General features: G+C 40.1%; 1 protein-coding gene across 6 annotated transcripts in view; it reads left to right on the forward strand.

The window, feature by feature from the left end:
- MYPN (myopalladin) overlaps positions 1 to 20,989 on the forward strand; it is a 106,137-nt gene that overhangs the window by 68,383 nt on the left and 16,765 nt on the right. For all 6 annotated transcript variants that reach the window (XM_011926922.1, XM_011926913.1, XM_011926940.1 and 3 more), the window contains 4 exons: positions 575 to 713; positions 14,254 to 14,475; positions 19,717 to 19,866; positions 20,801 to 20,883. In XM_011926922.1, the coding sequence (XP_011782312.1) occupies positions 575 to 713; positions 14,254 to 14,475; positions 19,717 to 19,866; positions 20,801 to 20,883 (594 nt within the window). The remainder of the gene's footprint in view (positions 1 to 574; positions 714 to 14,253; positions 14,476 to 19,716; positions 19,867 to 20,800; positions 20,884 to 20,989) is intronic.

Consider the following 20,989-nt stretch of genomic DNA (forward strand, 5'->3'; position numbering starts at 1 on the left):
GATTCCTAGATAACCTTATTCTCTTAGACACAGAATGGATGTGGAACACTTCAGGACAAAGGAGATGATTACTTTGAATGATTATTAATAATTAAAATATCAGGCTAGGTGTGTAGCTCATGCCTGTAATCACAGCACTTTGGGAGGCCGAGGAAGGTGGATCACTTGAGGTCTGGTGTTTGACAGCAGCCTAGGCAACAAGCTGAAACCCCCGTCTCTAGGAGAAACACAAAAAATTAGCTGGGCGTGTTGGTGCATGCCTGTAATCCCCGCTACTCGGGAGGCTGAGGCAGGAGAATCATTGAACCCAAGAGGCAGAGGTTGCAGTGAGCCGAGATCGCACCACTGCACTCCAGCCTGGGTGGCAGAGTGAGACTCTGTTTCAAAAAAATTTTGTTTTAATTAAAATATCAAAAAGACCTTTACAAATACTGATTCTCTGCACAGGGCTTAATTCCCTAAGTGCCTAATGACTGCTGGTTTCTGGTTGTCACTTCAACCATTCTGATTTCTAGGCCTTTTCACCCTGGCCAGTGCTTTTCATGGGTGTGTCGGGTGTGGATTTATCTTACAGGCCGTCCCAGGGATTAGTGAAGAAAAATACAAAGTCTCCTCAACCAGTGAGTGATGATCACATTCGTGAAACTAAGAACGCGGTGATTCGAGACTTGGGGAAAAAAATAAATTTCAGTGATGTCAGACCAAACCAGCAGGTAAGATTGTTGGATTCAGAAGGTTTATTGAAATTTTATTGTAAGGAATATAATTTTGCTTGATTCAGTCCTCGGATACTCAGGTAACCTCAGTGAGGCTGATGTTGCAGCTCAGATGGTAGAGCACGGACTAACCAAAGAAATCTGCCTGTGTGGATCTGTAGTTCTTAATTCTCCCAGTAGTTAACTCAGTTTACTTGTTTACATGTATTTACCTAGAATAGGATACATTAAAGAAGAGAGTAGACAATCTATTGTGCATCCCAGCAATCCTCAGCCCAGTTTACAATCTAAAGTTTTTTGAGACAAGTCTCGCTCTGTCACCCAGGCTGGGGTGCAGTGGTACGATTGTGGCTCACTGCAACCTTGACCTCCCGGGCTCAAGTGATCCTCTTGCCTTAGCCTCCCAAGTAGCTGAGACTACATGCCCAGCTAATTTTTTAATTTTTTGGAGAGACAGGTGTCTTGCCATGTTGCCCAGTCTTGTCTCAAACTCCTGGGCTCAAGCAATCCTGCCTCAGCCTTCCAAAGTGCTGGGATTACAGGCGTAAGACACCACACCCAGCCTATGACCTAGACTTTAAGGAACTCTGGGGTTCTAAGTTGTCTAATCTTCAATCTAATGTGCTTAAAGGTTTGGTCACCGGTACCTCTCAATCCTTATATTAGGTTGAATCATGTGAAATAGCCGTTAGACAATTTCCTGTGGTTCAACCTGTACAACTGTTTGCTTTCTAGTAAATGCTTACACCAAAGGAAAGAGAGGAAAGCCACCTGCGAGCATCATTCAAACAAAAGAGAGATAGACTGAACATGTTCTGATTCGAGGCATTTATTTTTGCTTTTGAGAATCAAATGATTATTTTTAATGCAGGTTTACATTTTAATAATCTAACTCTTGGTTTATTTCCCAAGATGGGAACTGACAAAAATATAACAAAATTTCAGTCAATACAATATGCCAAATATTGTGGAATTTGTGAACTCCTAGAAACAAAGTTCCCAATTTCCCGGAGCACATGCTGTTTTCCTTAGTGTTTCTGTCTCTTACTTCCAGTGGAGCCATGGATATACAGTAATTTGCAATTGTGTTATATATTGAGCAACTTATACTGAGTGGATTCTTTTGAAAATGTGGTGCTTAAAACCTTTTAAAAATTCACTTAAAATTATTAAGGGGAATATTTAAACTTGCCATAACTGAGTATACTTTTCATGGATTATTTCACCAAATTTCATCTATTTCTGGGAAGCAAATACCAACGTCACTATTCTTCTCTTCCATCTTCTAGACAGAGAAACTAAGGCACAGGCTCAATAGTGGAACCGGAACTAGAGCTGTGGTTTCCAGGATACTCTCACATTTTCCCTGAAATGCTGCAGTGTTTTCAGTTTTATGAGAACAGTTACCTTTAAGCCCTATAAATGTTGCTCTGTCTGATGCAGATTTGTTTACCTATAATACTGTCACCACACTTGTGGTTGTTAATCCTTCTAAGTCATTGTAATCATAGCTGTATTCAGCCTATGTCTTTTACAACTGGGAGAGCGAGCAATTAGAGCCTTGTAAAAACAATGCTAGCTCAGTACATACGCTGTTTGATTTTACTTTTATAGTTACTCTGTAGGTAGATCCAGGATACCCCATTGCCCAACTCAGGGGAAAGAAGGGTTTTTCTCTTAGTTACCTGACATGTGTGTACATGTAAACATGAAATTCCACAAGTTGAGTGCCATAAATCCAGTGGAAATCTCTCTTAAACCTCCATCATAAATTAACTTCTGGACTAATCGCAGGAACCAGGAAAGTCTCTAAAAGCATCTCAACACACTCATCTGAATATTTGTGACTTATGTCATTCTTCTGAGAATTATTATTCTGAGAATTATTACGGTTGGTTAATTACAGAATTGATCTTAGACTACGTTCCATGCCATGGATAATGAAATCCAAGCTGCATAAATGAAATTTGGGAAGCTAGGAGCTGTCTGAGATGGAGTGCTTGCATTTGGATGGCAGATGTTGACTCTGAGGAAGTTTTGGGAAATAAAATGATGATCATATTATATTGTTTTATCCATTACTGCCTTGGGAAATGATAGTAAAAACGTCGTGAAGAACTGTCTAAAATATACTGTGACCCACGCTGGTGAAGTTAAGAAGAAAGTCAGCTTAGGAAAGTGTAAAAACATTAGACAAGCAGAGAAAAATTATGAAGAGACTCCTATGTATTGATCTAGGCCTGCGTCCGGGGTCACAGGCATGAAAACAATCTGTGTTCTTACTCCCATATCAGCCTACACACATGGGAAGGGGGTGCAAATGATTCCTTCGGAAGAGTATGCATTTGTTTTGCTTTGAAAATTTTTAGGTCCAGAAAGCTGGGTTCTCTTGCCCTATTTTAGTTCTAAGTAAATAAAGAATAAACTGTTCTAGAACATTTGCATGATCTAGCATTAACACGTTGTGCAGAGCATGAAAAATAAATCAGAAGTCTTTGAACAATGAATATTACTGACTATAACCAATTTTCTCCCCAGAACTCAGATTTATAAATTATGTTTTAAAATGGTTTTCCTTTGATGTATCTACTGCTTTGTGTTTCTCTGTTGCGATAGTTCAGTCTTTGCCCTTTAACTCATCTTATATATTTACAATTAGCAAGTAATATTCGTTGATTCTTAGAACCTTGTGAAATGAGAAGGTGCCATCCTTTCAGAGGCTCATATTTATTAAAATTTTTAGCTTTCTAAACTTACAACCAAGTGTCTTTGAGTTGGGGATAAGCCAAGAGAAAGGTTTCCTTATTTCTAGATTGTAGGCTGCATCGTTTCCTATTTTGAAGAGTACCATTCATCACCAGTGGATCTTGACTGGATATCGATAAAACCTAAATGGTTTAGGTTAGAGTGGTGAGTCTAAAAAGTCAAAGGAATCCAGGATCACGGCCGGGCATGGTGGCTCAGGCCTGTAATCCTAGCACTTTGGGAGGCTGAGACAGGCGGATCACTTGAGATCAGGAATTCAAGACCAGCCTGCCCAACAGTGAAACCCCGTCTCTACTAAACATACAAAAATTAGATGGGTGTGGTGGTGGGTGCCTGTAGTCCCAACTACGTGGGAGGCTGAGGCAGGAAAATCACTTGAACCCAGGAGGTGGGGGTTGCAGTGAGCCAAGATCGTGCCACTGAGCTCCAGTCTGGGTGACAGAGCAAGACTGTGCCTCAAAAACAAAAAAATTAAAAAAAAGGAATCCAGGATCGGAAAGCATAATGGAGCTTTCATGACAAATGATTTTAATTCATATGTGACTTAGCATGAAGTTCTGCACCCAGTATTTGTTGACTAGCTATGTTGATTGATTGTTAATTTCTAATCTCCATTTCCCACCCCTGTACCCCCAGCTAATGTCTTATTCCAGCTTTCCTCCTTGACCTCATTTCTCTGGAAACTTTCCCATCTCTTTATTTGGTCCTCTCACACCCCTGCTTATTATTATTATTATTATTATTTCTTTTAAACTATCTGCAATTTCCAGATACTGCCCTATGTGACAAAGGAAAAAAAATAAGTACCTAATTTTTGTTCTGCCTTTTGTTCCTCTAATCTCCTTCTAAGCTGTTCTGTCAGATCTTCTATTTAAGTCTTTCCTCTTTCATCTCTTACCATGAATTCTTTATGACAATCCTCTTTTGTGAGCCATGAATAGTCATGCCATTCATTCCCTTTCTAACAAGAATTTCACATTGGCCTTACATTCTACTTTGTAAGGCCACTGGCTTTATGCTGCCCACTTTGGGCATTGCAGGACCCCGGCTGCTGGGATAGTGAAGTGTCTCTGTATCCTCTGCCATGGACCCACATAGAATGCAGCAGTCAGAAGCTCCCTGGGGGCTCAGATTGGGAGGTGTCTTATTCATTGCTGCATCCCTGTCGTGCGTGGTGCAGAGTAGGTGCTCAGTGAACATTGCTGGATCAACCCCAGCTATGGGATTTACATTAGTTTCAGATAAGGTAATACAACTGTTAACCAAGTAGAAAAGTTTGGATTTACTGCAAAACTTTGGAAAATAGTTCACTTGACTATATAGATTCTGATTATACCTTATTATGGATACTACCCGTTATGGTAACAGTCCAACTTAATCAGCTGATTTTAAAAGATGAAAACTTTTTTTATTTTTTTGAGACAGGGTATCACTCTGTCACCCAGGCTGGAGTGCAGTGGTGCGATCTCCACTCATTGCAGTCTTGACCTCCCGGGCTCAAGTAATCCTCCCACCTCAGCCCCACCCCCAGTGGCTGGGTCTACAGGTACAAGCCACCTGCTTATTTGTAGTTTATTTATAGAGATGAGGTTTCACCAAGATGAAAACTTTTAAAAGCACACAGAAATTAAACAAAACTCTTGTGTTAACCAAACATTTAAGTATAAAGTAAATCTGTGCATCTTTTAAGAATTCTTTATTCTTAAGTACAAAATTGGATTAAAAGTATTTTTATGCAAGCTCCTTGAAGGTAGAGAATGTTGGAGAGAATGTTGTAGAGAAGGTGCAGAATGTTGTATCCCCATTGTCTATCACAGTGTTTAGCACATAATAGGTACTTACTAAGAATTTGGCAGCAGAGACAGGGTAGGCTATGACAACTAGTTATTTCTATTGAAGGCAACAAGTGATTGCTAGATAAATAGCAAAAGAAATTATCTTCTAGGCATGTGAACCTCCAAGTTTCTGTCACCCAGATTGGAGTGCAGAGTGCAATGGTGCATTCTCTGCTCACTGCAACCTTCACCTCCCGGGCTCAAGCAATTCTCCTACCTGAGACCTCCAAGTAGATGGCACTATAGGCACTTGCCACTACTCCTGGCTAATTTTTGTGTTATTTGTACAGACGGAGTTTCACCATTTTGCCCAGGCTAGTCTCGAACTCCTGAGCTCAAGCGATCCACTGCCTTGGCCTCCCAATATGCTGGGATTACAGGCGTGGGCCACTGTGCCCGGCCTACCTCCAAGTTTATCCAAGAATCTTTTCTTCTGTCTCTAAACTCTGGCTGTCTCTGGAAAGAAAAGGAGAACACTTTCTCTAACATGCAATGCTTTCTTTTAGTGCACATCATACCCAGAATCTATTGGGAACACTTTGAGCAGGTTTCCTAACTGGCTTGATCCTGTTTGATTATCTGCCCCTGAATTCCAGGCTCAGGACACAGAGTAGAGAAAGCCAGGGGTGAGCTCAGGCAGTGACTGTTGGATCATGGCCCATACCTCAGCAATGCCATGTCCAACTGGGATGCGTCATTACACTATGGTTGGCAACAGAAAAACTGTCTCCACCAATTTGAAGGAACTGCCAATTTGAAGAAACTTTTTGCAGATGTGTCCCAGAAATCAAATGTTTCAAGTTGTCATTTATCAGCCTTAAGAGGATTGTCTGTTTTTTAAAAAAATGGTTATATTTTCAAGTGGCATATTCTTCTGAAGTAAATAGTTTTAACTTTTTCATTTCCTGTCATAGAGCAACTCTAATTCCATGCAATTCATGAGCTTAGAGAGGATGGGTCATTTCTCATTGATTTAATTTCTATAACACCCAGATTTACATAGAAAAAAATATTCTTTCCTTTGAGTGTAGACATCATCTATGAGCAGCTAACACAAAAACTCCTGTTTTTACTCACAAAGGAGATGAGGCAAAAGAACATGGAGAACACAGCATAAACCCCGTACTGGACATTTAAAATGCACATTTATGGACAGTGAATTGATAGTGAAATGTTTGTGCAGAACAGTGCAGAAAATACCTTTACATTTAATTTTAATTTTTTTTTTTTTTGAGACGGAGTCTTGCTCTGTTGCCCAGGCTGAATTGCAGTGGCATGATCTCAGCTCACTACAATCTCCGCCTCCTGGGTTCAAGATTCTCCTGCCTCAGCCTCCTGAATAGCTGGGATTACAGGTGCTCGCCACCATGCCTGGCTAACTTTTGTATTTGTAGTAGAGACAGGGTTTCACCATGTTGGCCAGGCTGGGCTCGAACTCTTGACCTCAAGTGATCCACCTACCTCAGCCTCCCAAAGTGCTGGGATTACAGACGTGAGCCACCACGCCCGGCCTAACTTCTGCTCCTGATTCCTTCCTTTCCTGATCCTGAAAGGACCTAAGTTGATCCCACGTTGACTTTGTTTTGTCTGTGGCCTACGGATGCATGATGGGAACCACAGCACGCCCTCTGCCCTGACACACTGTAGGCCTGCAGGCCACTCAAGACAGCCTTCCACTTGCCCATCCCCAAACAGCCAGCTTGCTCCTCACTCTTTAGATTTCTCAGGCAGGGGGCAAAGGGCAAACCCCTGTGTCCCCCTAACTGTAGGAGGCATAGCAGGCTCTCCAAGCTCTCCAATGGACCCTCTCCAAGGGGGTCCCTTTAATCTCCCTCGCTAAACTTGAGGTGAAACAAGTACCCCAGGGTTAGGGATGGAGATAGGCATCTCACAGGCATTAATGGCTCTCTCCAAAGTCCTCTTGCTGGGTCTTCTCCCTCCTGACTCTTGTGTCTGTGATGGAGGTAAAAGGTTGAAATCATCTAAGCTGTCCTTAAGCACCTGCTTTGAAACTTCTGAAGAACAGTGTATCTCAAAAGTCACTTGTTTTCTGATATCTAGCCCATCTTGGTGCCTCAGTAGAAACTTCTGGTTACAATCTGGTTACAAGTGTATCCTCACTGCCTGGTTACTAATAATGTATATAATATATATATATGGCTTTTTTTGTTTTTTTGTGTGTTTTTTTGTTTGTTTGTTTTTTTGAGATGGAGTTTCACTTTGTCGCCCAGGCTGGAGTGCAGTGGCACGATCTTGGCTCACTGCAACCTGTGCCTCCCGGGTTCAAGTGATTCTCATGCCTCAGCCTCCCAAGTAGCTGGGACTACAGGCACTCACCACCACGCCTGGCTACTTTTTTGTATTTTTAGTAGAGATGAGGTTTCACCCCGTTGGCCTGGCTGGTCCCAAACTCCTGACCTCAGCTGATCCGCCTGCCTCAGCCACCCAAAGTGCTGGGATGACAGGCATGAGCCACCACACCTGGCCTCTAATAGTATATTTTAAACAACTTATTGAGCTCTCTGTTTTCATCACCTCTCAACTTGGAGTACTGGTTAAGATAATAAATATATAGCCAAGTGTGTATTTACTATACACATTTATGGTCAAACAAAAAGCACATATTTTCATCATATTGCTTCTGTAGTTCCTTTGGCTAAGTTAATTCAAGCACTTAAATTCTGTAAAATCAGGCCCTAACTTAAAATCAAGTTCCTAAAATTAGTTGTTTGGAATACATAGAGACAATGTGGTATTTATATTCTCAGGCAGGTGCTTAAAGGCTGTATATCTATAACCCATTGTGTTTCTGAAGTATAAGTATAATCATAACTTACCACCATGTATAATAATATTTCTCTGGAGCCAGGCACAGTGACTCATGCCTGTAAACCCAGAACTTTGGGAGGCTGAGGCGGGCGGATTGCTTAAGCTTAGGAGTTCAAAACCAGCCTGGGCAACATGGTGAAACGCCGTCTACCAAAAATACAAAAATTAGCTAGCTGTGGGGGTGCTGTGTGCCTGTTGTCCCAGCTATTCAGGAGGCTGATGGGAAGATGGCTTGCGCCCAGGAGGCAAAGTCTGCAAGGAGCTGAGATCACACCACTGCACTCCAGCCTGGGCAATAGAGCCAGACCTTGTCTCAAAAAAAAAAAAAAAATTCTTTGGAAAAAAAATAGTTCATAATATAGAATTTCAGGAATTCATCTTTCCCTGTAATAATTCTAACAGTGTAGTTAGCCAAGAACTTACCAGTTCTCCCCAGGCAGGCAATAGAAACTGCAGAGAAGGTTCTTTAGCTTATAGCAAGAGCTCTATTAGAATAGGGGCTAGAGGTGGTATGGATGGATTGGAAATTTGAGGACATAATAAAACAAGAAGCCATAGAAGGTTAAGACCTCTTGCCTATTGAAAACCCCCAGAGGCCGGGTACAGTGGCTTATGCCTATAATCCCAACATTTTGGGAAGCCAAAGTGGGAAGCTTGCTTAAGCCCTGTTCAAGACAAGCCTGGGCAACACAGGGAGACTCCATCTCTAGAAAAAAAATTAAAAATTAGCTGGGCATGATGGTGCATACCTGTGGTCTCTGCTACTTGGGAGGCCGAGATGGGAGGACTGCTTGAACCCAAGGAGTGGAGGCTGCAGTGAGCTGTGATGACGCCATTGCACTCCAACCTGGGTGACAGAGTGAGAACCTGTCTCAAGAAAAAAGAAAAAGAAAACCCCCCAGAATAATTCTCCATTTTGGGCTGGCTCCTTGGTTACTCCTTTTATTTTATTCTATAGACCTCAGGGACTGGCCTTCTTGTTTCTCTTAATCCTTCAAGTTTTTCTTTTGTTCCTGGTAATTTGGATTCAGATACATAATATCCTGATATCAAGCAAGTAAAGCCTTTGTAAGAGTTTTCAGGAATAACTGGAAACAGACTATGTGAGAGTAAAAAGAGTCTGATATCCACCTTGATATGCCCTTTTCTTCACAGAGTGCCATAGAGAACAAGGGCCATTCATAGAGAACTGGTAAAAGGATCGGATGCATGAATGACCCAAATAAGATTTACCAGAGTAAACCCAGATCCAGTGTTAACTGTTGGAGGCAATTTTTTTTTTTTTTTAGATGGAGTTTTACTCTTGTCCCCCAGGCTGGAGTGCAATGGCATGATCTTGGCTCACTGCAACTTCCGCCTCCCGGGTTCAAGCGATTATCCTGTCTCAGACTCCCAAGTAGCTGGGATTACAGGCACACGCCACCATGCCCGGCTGATTTTTGTATTTTTTGAGGCATTTCTTTTTTTTTTTTTTTTTTTTTTTTTTAAAACCAGAGCATTTATTGCATGACTAATCGCTGACATTCTTAAGATGAACTGGATGCTGCAACAGCTGCCCTCTTGGGTTTAGGTGTTGTTCCTTCACGGAATCCATGCCTGAATCTGCGGTATACAATTTTTAGGTGCCTCATTCGACCAGTTCCGGTGGTATTTCGTCTTTTAGCCTTGGCACTCCAGTTATACTTTCTCTTGCGCTTGGCAGGGTAGCCACATTTGCCACAGGTCGACTTCTGAAGGTGGTAGGCCTTAGAGCCACAGCGGCGGCACAATGTGTGCGTCTTATTGCGACGCTTTCCCTTCGTCATCTCGCTTCTGCAGCCGAGACCAGAGAGACCGGAAGAGCGAGGCATTTCTTTAAGGAACTGTGGCAGGACATAGAAGTGAGACAGGAGCAGAGGAAACAGGAATGGAATGAGGGCGGGCAATGAACAACACCAGGACTAGGTCTGGGGAAACAGCTGCAGCCCCAGTGTCAGGGAAGGGACAGGTTGGGAGACGAAGTCTTGGAGCTTTCCCTTCTGGCTTTCGGTGCCTGTGCCCTATCCTTGGCTGGCCAGCACTACTCGAGTCCTGGGAGTATGCTGAGAAGTGGGGGCTGGAAATGGGAGGTGGAGGACCAGGATCTGTAGCATCGAGAGAAGAAAGAGGAAAATCTCTGGTGGGTGAAAAGGAAACATCTGAAGCCATACAGCCTCCCCATTCCTGTTAACGGTTTAAGGGTGGATGACTGTAACTTGGTGATGATGGAAACTGGGACTTCTGGCTGGACGTGCTCAAGCCTATAATTCCAACACTTTGGGAGGCTGAGGCAGGTGGATTGCTTGAGCTCAGGAGCTCAAGACCAGCCTGGGCAACATGACGAAATCACGTCAGAAAGAAGGAGGGAGGGAGGGAGGGAATGAAAGAGGGGAGGAAGGGACGGAGGGAAAAGAAAAGAAAGGAAAGGACAAGAAAAAAGAAAAGAGGAAAAAAAGAAAGAAACTGGGACTTCTGCTTGCTTTAGTCTTTGTTTCTGAAATATGAACAGAAAGCTCTGAAAAGCACAGATTAGCTTTTAGGAAACAATAACATTTTCTTTATGATTTACCCATAGCAAGAGTCCCCAGCTAATTCCCTAGTGGGCCTCCAGGGTGGGTGCCATCCATGTACCCTCCCCAACACCCCCTGCCAGATACAGGCTCAGTCAGCACCTCTAGGCACTTCTCCCCGTGAACACAGGCACCCAGTCCACACCCCTCTCCACCAATGATCACAGAGCCTGAAATAAATGGAGAAATCACCCTCATGAAAAGTTTGGAGTCTAGGATCTGCATGTGGAGTGAGAACTATGTGAATTATTCTTTTTGAATGTAATTTGAAAATAATAAATAATAAAATGTAGCACTTATCTCACATGGTAACGGAATAAAACGACTTATTGGTTTACTTCCAAACATCCTGGAAAAATAAACCCAAATTTGTTAAAAAGAAAAGTAATATCAATTTAGAATCATGAATACAGTCCAACAAAGAAAAAAAACTTCCTGGTGTGATTTTAAACTGGCAAGTCTAGAAAATACTTCAAACTTGTGAGATCATATAATATGTTTATGGAAAATACAGTCATTGTGAAGAATTAGGTTGAATCATATGAAACTTCTGATAGTCTACCATTGTTGACCTACAAAAATGTCAATTTCACATAGTTTCACCTAATAGGTGGATAGTGGAAGCTTTAATTATTAACTTTTCCCAAAAATATTCCTATAATGTAGAAAATAATCTTAACATATTTCAACTAAATCTGGTTTCAGAATCCAGTAACAATCTTTTACTTTAACTGATTTGAATGATCTCATTAACAATTAATAAACTTTACAGGAAATTAATCACTTTTTCCACCCTGTAAGAACTGGGTACTTGCTTTTTTTTACCCAGTTTGAGATGTGGCAGAGAGGAGCAGATTTAAAATTGATTCCAACAAATTAAAACCAAGAAACACTTAGTTTCTGTAGTTCCGAAGTTAAGATTCTATTCAAATTCAGATGATTATACTGAATGTATAAGACAGTAATTAGAGGACATCACTAATGTGATTTAGCTTGAGAATGCACGAGTGCTGAACTCAGTCACTCTCCCACTGACTAGGGGCAGGTGCGTATCAGCCATGTGCTTCCAAATTCCACTTCAGGAGCATGCCAGTACCATCTCCATAGAGTTCCCCTAAATTATAAAATTAGGGTTAACTAGAGTCATAAGTTTAACCAAAGGTCTCACTCTCACCCCAAGCATATGGCTCCAGATTCCTCAAAGATGTGGTAATGTCAGAACAAATGATTGCTTCTACTTCATTCATGTATTCACTCGTTCTTCAGATACTTATTAAGTGCTCACCTGCCATGGTGCCGGTACTCTTCTAGGTGCTGTCAGTATAGGGGGAAGGAAGACAAACAAGATCCCTGCTCTTGTGGAGCTCACATTCTAACACTTGGAGATTCAATCATTCAATCAATAAACAAACAAAAAAAATACTAGATAGTAACCAGTGCTATGTAGAGAATTAGAATGGGGAGTTACATTAGATGAAGGGATCTGGGGAGGCTGCTTTGGGGAGGTGACATTTAAGTTTGATGGGCAGGCTATGGCAGGGAGAGGGAGTAAGAGGAATCCAAGATGAGTCCTAGTTTTAGGGTTTACTTAGTGCTGTCAAAGTGTGGTCCGAGGACCTGTGCCAGCCTGCAAGATGTCACCTCTCTGCCTTGAGATTAGCACAGAAATTAAGAGTAATCATGCAGGGCCAGGCATGGTGGCTCATGCCTATAATCCCAGCAGTTTGGGAAGCTGAGGTGGGTAGATCACTTGAGATCAGGAGTTCGAGATCAGCCTGGCCAACATGGTGGAACCTCGTCTCTACTAGAAACACAAAAGTTAGCTGGGCATGGCAGAGGGTGCACGCCAGCCTGGGCAATAAAACAGAGGGAGACTCCATCTCAAAAAAAAAAAAAAGAGTAACAGTTCAGAAATTTTTATAGAAATTTGACAGGGAAGTTTTATATAGTATACAATAATTTTGCATTTCTTTCATTTTGCTAGTAATTTGTTTTTATTTTACTTTACAAAAGTGCAGGCTGGAAATTTTTAAAACCTAATTTTCATGATAGACAGTGTGAGAAACATTGGTTTAATCACTTAACCAAGTGGATGAATAGTGGTGCCATTTCCTGAAATCAGGAAAAGGAGGTTAGGAGTATCTCTGGGGGACAGAAATCAAGCGTGTTCTGTTTGAGCCATCCTGTTTGAAATGCCCATTAGACATCATAATGTAGAATAGTAGTATATGACTCTGGAATTCTGGGAAAGAGAACAGGCTTGGAGATATGGATTTGGGAGTCATCAGCAGAAAGTATCTGAAGCTTGGACATTGGATGAGCTCACCTAGAGCAGAGATGGAGCCAGCACAGGAGACTGGTGTGGCGAGAGAAAGAGAAGGAAAGACCAGTATGGTGTGTCACGGAAGAAAATGTTTCAAAAGGAAAAAGTAGTCATCTGTGTCTAATGCTGCTTAGATCAAGTAAGGTAAGAATAGATAAATGACAATTAGATGTGGCATATTTGAAGACCCTGACAGTCGCAATCTCAGAGGAACAAAAAGAACACAAGACTAATTGAAGCAGGTTAGCAAGAGAATAGGTGACAATGAAATGATCTCATAACAGTAGAGGATTATTTCAAATGGTTTTGTTGTGAGAGGGGCAGAGAGATGCAGTGAAAGTAGATATGGGGTTAAGAGAGACTTTTTCCTTTTTCTTTTCTTTTTCTTTCTTTCTTTTTTTTTTTCTTTGACACAGAGTTTTGCTCTGTTGCCCAGGCTAAATTGCGGTGGCATGATCTCAGCTCACTGCAACCTTTGCCTTCTGGGTTCAAGCAATTCTCATAACTCAGCCACCCCAGTAGCTGGGATTATAGGTGTGCACCGCCACACCCAGCTAATTTTTGTATTTTTAGTAGATACAGAGTTTTGCCATGTTGGCCAGGCTGGTCTCGAACTCCTGGCCTCAGGTGATCCACCTACCTCAGCCTCTCAAAGTGCTGGGATTACAGGTGTGAGTCACTGCGCCTGGCCTCTTTTTTTTTTTTTCCCCCACCATCTTGTATTGTTACAGTAGAGATATATTTTTCAAGACAGCTTTTCCTCAAGTGTGAAGATGGAAAAATCCAGTAGAGACAAGAAGCTGGTGATGCAGGCATTGCAGACATATATCAGAATGCAGTTCAGAATGGCTTTGCCAAAATAACTCTATAGGAAGTTATCCATATTGAAAGGAACACTAATAGTAGCTCTGAAAATTATATTCCATCTACATTCCATTTCCTACAGAATTCTACTGGGACTGCATGCTCAGGTGGAATATTAGGCTGCACTAGGGCCATGTGGGATTTTAGGAGAGACACTGACATTTCCTTTAGTGCTCCATGGTGAGCAACTGGATCTGGAACATACCTGGTTTATTTGGATTTCATGGTATAAATCTAACGTCTGAATCTTAAAAAGTGGCTTCCTCAGTTGTGCTGATGGACATGTTCTTCCTTGCCATATGGAAATTGAAACATGTTTGTCATTTTGACAGGAGTACAAAATTTCAAGCTTTGAGCAGAGGCTGATGAATGAAATAGAGTTTCGCTTGGAACGTACTCCTGTTGATGAATCAGATGATGAAATTCAACATGATGAGATCCCCACGGGCAAGTGTATTGCTCCCATCTTTGACAAGAGACTCAAGCACTTCCGGGTCACAGAAGGCTCTCCAGTCACATTCACCTGTAAAATTGTTGGGATACCTGTTCCAAAGGTAGGGGAAGATGACAAGCCAGTTGGCCACCTAACAGCATGGAACTATAGACAGTGCCTTCAAGAAGGTCTTTAAAAAATATACACAATGTTTTTTCTTCTTTTTTGTGTTTGTTATTGATATAGTTATACATGTTTTAGGGTATATGCGATATTTTATACTTGTATACAATGTGTAATGATCAAATTAGGATAACTGGGATATCCATCACTCAAACATTTATCTTTTTTGTGTATTAGGAAAGTTGCAATTTTTCTCTTCTAGTTATTTTGGCATGTACAACAAGTTATTATTAACTATAATTTTTCCACTATACTATCAAGTACTAGAACTTATTTCTTCTAACTGTACGTTTTCACCCATTAACCAACCTCTCTTCATTCCCTTCTCCCATCTACCCCTCCCAGCCTGTGGTAACCACCATTTTACTTACTACCTCCATGAGATCATTTCCTTTAGCTCCCACATATAAGTCAGAACATGCAATACGTGTCTTTCTGTGCCCAGCTTACTTCACTTAACATAGTGACTTCCAGTTTCATCCATTTTGCTGCAAATGATGGGATTTCATTCATTCTTTTTATAGCAGAATAATATTCCATTGTGTATAGATACCCCATTTTCTTTATGTATTCATCCATTGATGGACACACAGGTTGATTTTGTAGCTTGGCTATTGTGAATAGTGCTGCAATAAATACAGGAGTGCAGATATCTCTTCAACATACTGATTTCCTTTCTTTTGGATATATATCCAGCAGTGGGATTGCTGGATCATATGGTAGTTCTATTTTTAGTTTTTTGGAGAAAACAGTCTCCATACTGTTTTCCATAACCGCTGCACTACTTTACATTTCCACCAATGGTATATGAGGGTTCCCCTTTCTCCACATCCTCACCAGCATTTGTTATTTTTTTTGTCTTTTTGGTAATAGCCATTCTAACTCTGGTGAGATGATATTTCTTGGGGTTTGATTTGCATTTTCCTGTTGATTAGTAATGTTGAACATTTTTTCATACACCTGTTGGCCATTTGTATGTGTTCTTTTGAGAAATGTCTATTCAGGTCTTTTGTGTGTATGTGTGAGACAAAGTCTCACTCTGTCGCCCAGGCTGGAGTGCAGTGGCACAGTCTCGGCTTACTGCAACCTCTGCCTCCCAGGTTCAAGCGATTCTCATGCCTCAGCCTCCTGAGTAGCTGGGATTACAGGCGTCCGCCACCATGCCCAGCTAATTTTTGTATTTTTAGTAGAAATGGGGTTTCACCATGTTAGCCAAGCTGGTCTCAAACTCCTGACCTCAGGTGATCCACCCTGGAGACCCCAGCCTCCCAAAGTGCTGGGATTACAGGCGTGAGCCACTGCGCCCAGCCTATTCAGGTCTGTTGCCCATTTTTAACAGTCTTGGTTTTGGTTTTTGTTTTTTGCTATTGAGTTGTTTGGGTTCCTTATATATTCTAGTTAGTAATCCCTTGTCAGATGAATACTTTGCAAATATTTTCTCCCATTCTGTAGGTTGTCTCTTCACTTTGTTAATTGTTTCCTTTGCTGTGCAGAAGCTTTTTACTTGCGGTAATCCCATTTATTTTTGCCTTTGTTGTCTGTGCTTTTAAGGTCTTACCCAAAAAAAATTTGCTTAGACCAATATCCTATAGTGTTTCCCCATTGTTTTCTTCTAGTAGTTTCATAGTTTCAGGCCTGGTATTTAAGTCTTTAATGTATTTAGAGTGGATTTTTTTATCTGGTGAAAGGTGAGGATCTAGTTTCATTCTTCTCCATATGGGTATTCAGTTTTCCTAGCACCATTTATTGAAGAGACTATCCTTTCTCTCGATATATGTTCTTGGTGCCCTTGTCAAAAATGAGTTGGCTATAAATACATGGATTTATTTCTGGGTTCTCTATTCTGTTCCATTGGTCTATGTGTCTATTTGTACTCCAGTACCATGGTGTTTTGGATTCTATAGCTTTATAGTATAATTTGAAATCAGGTAGCATAATGCCTCCAGCTTTGTTCTTTTTGCTCAGGATTGCTTTGGCTATTTGTGGTCTTTTGTGATTCCATATGAATTTTAGAATTGCTTTTTCTATTTCTTTTTTTTCTTTTTTTCTTTTTTTTTTTTGAGACAGGGTCTCGCTTTATTGCCCAGGTTGGAGTGCAGTGGTGAGATCTCTGCTCACTGCAACCTCCACCTCCCAGGTTCAAGTGATTCTCCTGCCTCAGACTTCCAAGTAGCTGGGATGACAGCTGTGTACCACTATGCCTGGCTAATTTTTGTACCTTTAATAAAGATGGGATTTCACCATGTTGGCCGGGCTGGTCTTGAACTCCTGGCCTCAAGTGATTCACCCACCGCGGCCTTCCAAAGTGCTGGGAATACAGGCATGAGCCACCATTCCCAGCCTGTTTTTTCTATTTCTGCAAAGGATGTCATTGGTATTTTGAGAGGGATTGCGTTGAATCTGAAGATCACGTTGAGCAGTATAGACATTTTAACAATGTTAATTCTTCCAATTCGTGAACATGGGATATCTTTCCATTTGTGTGTGTGCCGTCTTCTATTTCTTTCAGTGTTTTATAGTTTTCCTTGTAGAAATCTTTCACTTCTTTGGTTAAATTTATTCCTAGGCTTTTATTTATTTATTTTTGTAGGTATTGTATTGCTTTCTTAATTTCTTTTTCAGATTGATTGCTGTTAGTGTATAGAAATGCTACTGATTTTTGTATGTTGATTTTGTATCATGCAACTTTACTAAATTTGTTTACCCTAAGAGGTTTTTGATAGAGCCTACATTTTTTTAAAACATAAGATCATGTCATCTGCAAGCAAGGATAATTTGACTTCTTCCTTTTCAGTTTGGGTACCCTTTATTTCTTTCTCTTGCCTAATTACTCTGGCCAGGACTTTTAGGCCTATGTTGGATAAAAGTGGTGAAAGTGGGCATCTTTGTCTTGTTCCTGATCTTAGTGTAAAGACTTTCAATTTTTCCCTGTTCTGTACTATATTAGCTGTCATATATGACTTTCATTGTGTTGTGTTCCTTCTGCACTCAATTTGTTGAGGGTTTTTTCATCATAAAGAGGTGCTGAATTTTATTGAGTGCTTTTTCATTGTCTATTGAAATGATCATATGGTTTTTGTCTTTGATTCTGTTGATGTGATGTGTCGTGTTTATTGACTTGCCTATGTTGAATCATCCTTGCAGAGCTGAGATGAATCACACCTGATCATGAAGAATAATCTTTTCAATGTGTTGTTGAATTCAGCTTGGTAGTATTTTGTTGAGGATTTTTGTACCTATGTTTATCAGGAATATTTACTTGTTGTCTTGTTGTTGTTGCTGTTGTTGTTGGGTCTTTGGTTTGAGTATCAGGATAATGCTGGTCTTGTAGAATGAGTTTGGAAGTATTAACTCCTCTTTAATTTTTTGAAATAGTTTGAGTAGAATTGATATTAGTTCTTCTTTAAATATTTGGTAGAATTCAACAGTGAATCCATTAGGCCCTGGGCTTCTCTTGGATGGGAGACTTTTTCATTACTGCTTCAATCTCATCACTCATTATTGGTCTGGTCTGTTTAGGTTTTCTATTTCTTTATAGTTTAGTCTTTGTAGGTTGTATGTGTCCAGGAATTTGCCAATTTCTTCCAGGGTTTGCAATTTGCTGGCATATAGTTGTTCACAATAGTCTCTAGTGATCATTTGTATTTCTGTGGTATCAGTTGTATTGTCTCCTTTTCATCTCTTATTTTATTTATTTGGGTCTTCTCTCTTCTCTGTTTCTTTCTTAGTCTAGCTAAATGTTTGTGAATTTTGTTTATCTTTTTAAAAAACCAACTTTTCATCTCTTGTATTTTTGGTCTTTTGTATTTTTTTGTCTCAATTTTATTGATTTCTGCTCTGTATTTATTATTTCTTTCCTTCTACTAATTTTGGATTTGGTTTGTTCTTTGTTCCTTGAGATGCCTCTTTAGCTAATTTATTTGGAGTCTTTCTGGGGTTTTTTTACGTAGGAATTTATTGCTATAAACTTCCCTCTTAGTAAGAAAGTCTTATCAGACTCTAGTGAAGTAGCTACAGAGAGAATGAAAACCTATACCAGAAAATTAGCAAAGCCCAGATAATTTCACTTAAAAAAAAAAAACCCCATCAGGAATGAGATCATTAAATAGTCAGGCTAAAAAGAAATCAGACTTATGGGTAAGTTCAAATTGTAATAAAAGTTTAAAATAAGTGTCTTAGTCACAATACTATATTTTGGGCTATTGATTTTCATAGCCATCAAACTCACCAAACTGATATTTTTCTGTCTACTTAATACCTGTTTAATATCCACAGGGTACCTGTTCTTGTACAAATTGAGCTATATTTGTAGCATTAGTATTAGGTTGGTAAATGCTAAAAATGTCATATCGTTATCACTGGATGCTGAAAAATCACATCAATCAGCAGAGTTTTTGGCAGTCAGCTGAGAGAAGGATTTACACCCAGCATGGTTTGTGGCAGAGAATCTCTCTGCTCTTCTTTCATAAACATTAGCATAGTGTTATCATGTATGGTTAGGTAACCAGGAAAAGTAGAGGAGGACAGCTGCAACCAGTACTTTATCTCCTCTGTCTCTGAGAGATCTCCTTCACACATGCAAAACTTAACATGAGATATATAGATAGATGTGTATGTGCACACACACACACGTATACACACACACACACACACATAGATATTTACATTTTGGCTGGATGAGAAATTTAGCAAGTTAATCCTAGCTTCATTCCATTTAGTGAAACAAACCATACTAACCTTTCAAGCAAGGTGACTTATTCTAAGTGCTGAGATCTGCAACTGCAGGAGACTTGAACTTGTAAATAAGATAATGAGAAAATATCCAGTCTCCTGGTTTTCATTATTTTGTTTCTGAAGACATGTCCATTTCTTAGGGTAGTTTTTAAAACTAAATATGAAGTACAAGAAAAATCGTCAAAAACTTCATCTTAGTCCTAAATTATATTGGATTCTTTACCTAAATAATAACATTTAATGTTAAATAGTATTATATAGGTACAAGTGGAGGGGCATATTATACAGTCATTTTTAATATGTTTTATAACTTTTTTTCCAAGTGCTTCATAAAGTATGGGTCACTTAAAAGATGGCAGTTGTCCCTTGCCTCACCCCAGACCCTAGTTTATTAACCTCTAAAGATAAACAAAACAGTGTACATCTTGATAATTTTTCATTTCAGGTTTACTGGTTCAAAGATGGTAAGCAGATTTCTAAGAGAAATGAGCACTGCAAAATGAGGCGAGAAGGAGATGGGACATGTTCTCTGCACATTGAATCCACCACCAGTGATGACGATGGCAACTACACCATCATGGCAGCCAACCCCCAGGTGGAGACGCAGGGTTCTGCGCTGTGCTGCACTCTGAGGAAGGAGCGGTTGATGTCATTGTGAATGAGACCTTGAGAAGTGCGAGTTACTAAGGATTGCTGAGGAAAATGAATGAGAAGCATTGTGATTGTGTGTAACTAGGGCACAGCATCACAACTTAAAAGACTAGTTAGCCACTAACAGGTCACTCAATCCTTCAGCCTTTGTCAAGGGACAGTAGTACTATTTTTTTGCTGTGTATACCTTGCAGACTTATTGAACTCAGTCTTGTGTTTCTCAACACATTGATTCTCTTGAAGAGTCAATAAATCATTATACCAATCATTCTATCAGGAATGATCTGTCATTTTTGCTCTTTAGCAAATAGGCAAATTACTTTGCAAAGGTTTGTGAATGTCCCTCAAACTCAGAATGTCCACATTTTTGGATTGTTTTGTTTTTTAAACTTGGAAAGCCATAATCATCCACTTTCCTTTTCTGAATGAAGCCAAATCTTAAAACTCCCCTAAAAGATGTGGCAGAATAAACATCTTCAATTACTATTTGGGTAGAAAGTACAGAACTATAACATCCATTCCTACTGAAATGTTAGTTTTAAAGAGTCTCTGTTGAGGAACGTATGAAAATATTTGGCCATGCTTTTAAATTATGACTGCAAATAACGTTAAGTACATAAGAATTCAAATTTATTTTTACCTTTGTGCTGTTTATATCTCAGTTTAAAATGAAAGTCATTACCATACTCTTAAAAATCTCTCCCCCGGAATATTAACAGTGATTTAAGAAATCATATTTTATTGTTTTTATTCCTCTCCTCCAAAGAAAAACTCATAATAGCCAAAATTTCACAATGTTCTGGTCCAGTAAATTTTATGTACATTGAAAAAGTGTGAGATTCTTCTTATTTTAATCTTGTTCATTTTCTGTTTGTCAGGGGAGAATCAGCTGTTCTGGCCACTTGATGGTACAAAGTTTGCCCATTCGCAGTCGACTAACCTCTGCTGGTCAGTCTCACAGGTAAAGACAATAAGAATTCCCTTTCTCTAGGTCCTTCCCAAGCACCTCCCCACTATCATGAGCACCGAAGTACTGGATCCATGAATTCTTAATTAAAGGTAGTCCT

Source organism: Colobus angolensis, unplaced genomic scaffold, assembly GCF_000951035.1.
Source record: "Colobus angolensis palliatus isolate OR3802 unplaced genomic scaffold, Cang.pa_1.0 Scaffold12, whole genome shotgun sequence".
Lineage (NCBI taxonomy): Eukaryota > Metazoa > Chordata > Mammalia > Primates > Cercopithecidae > Colobus > Colobus angolensis.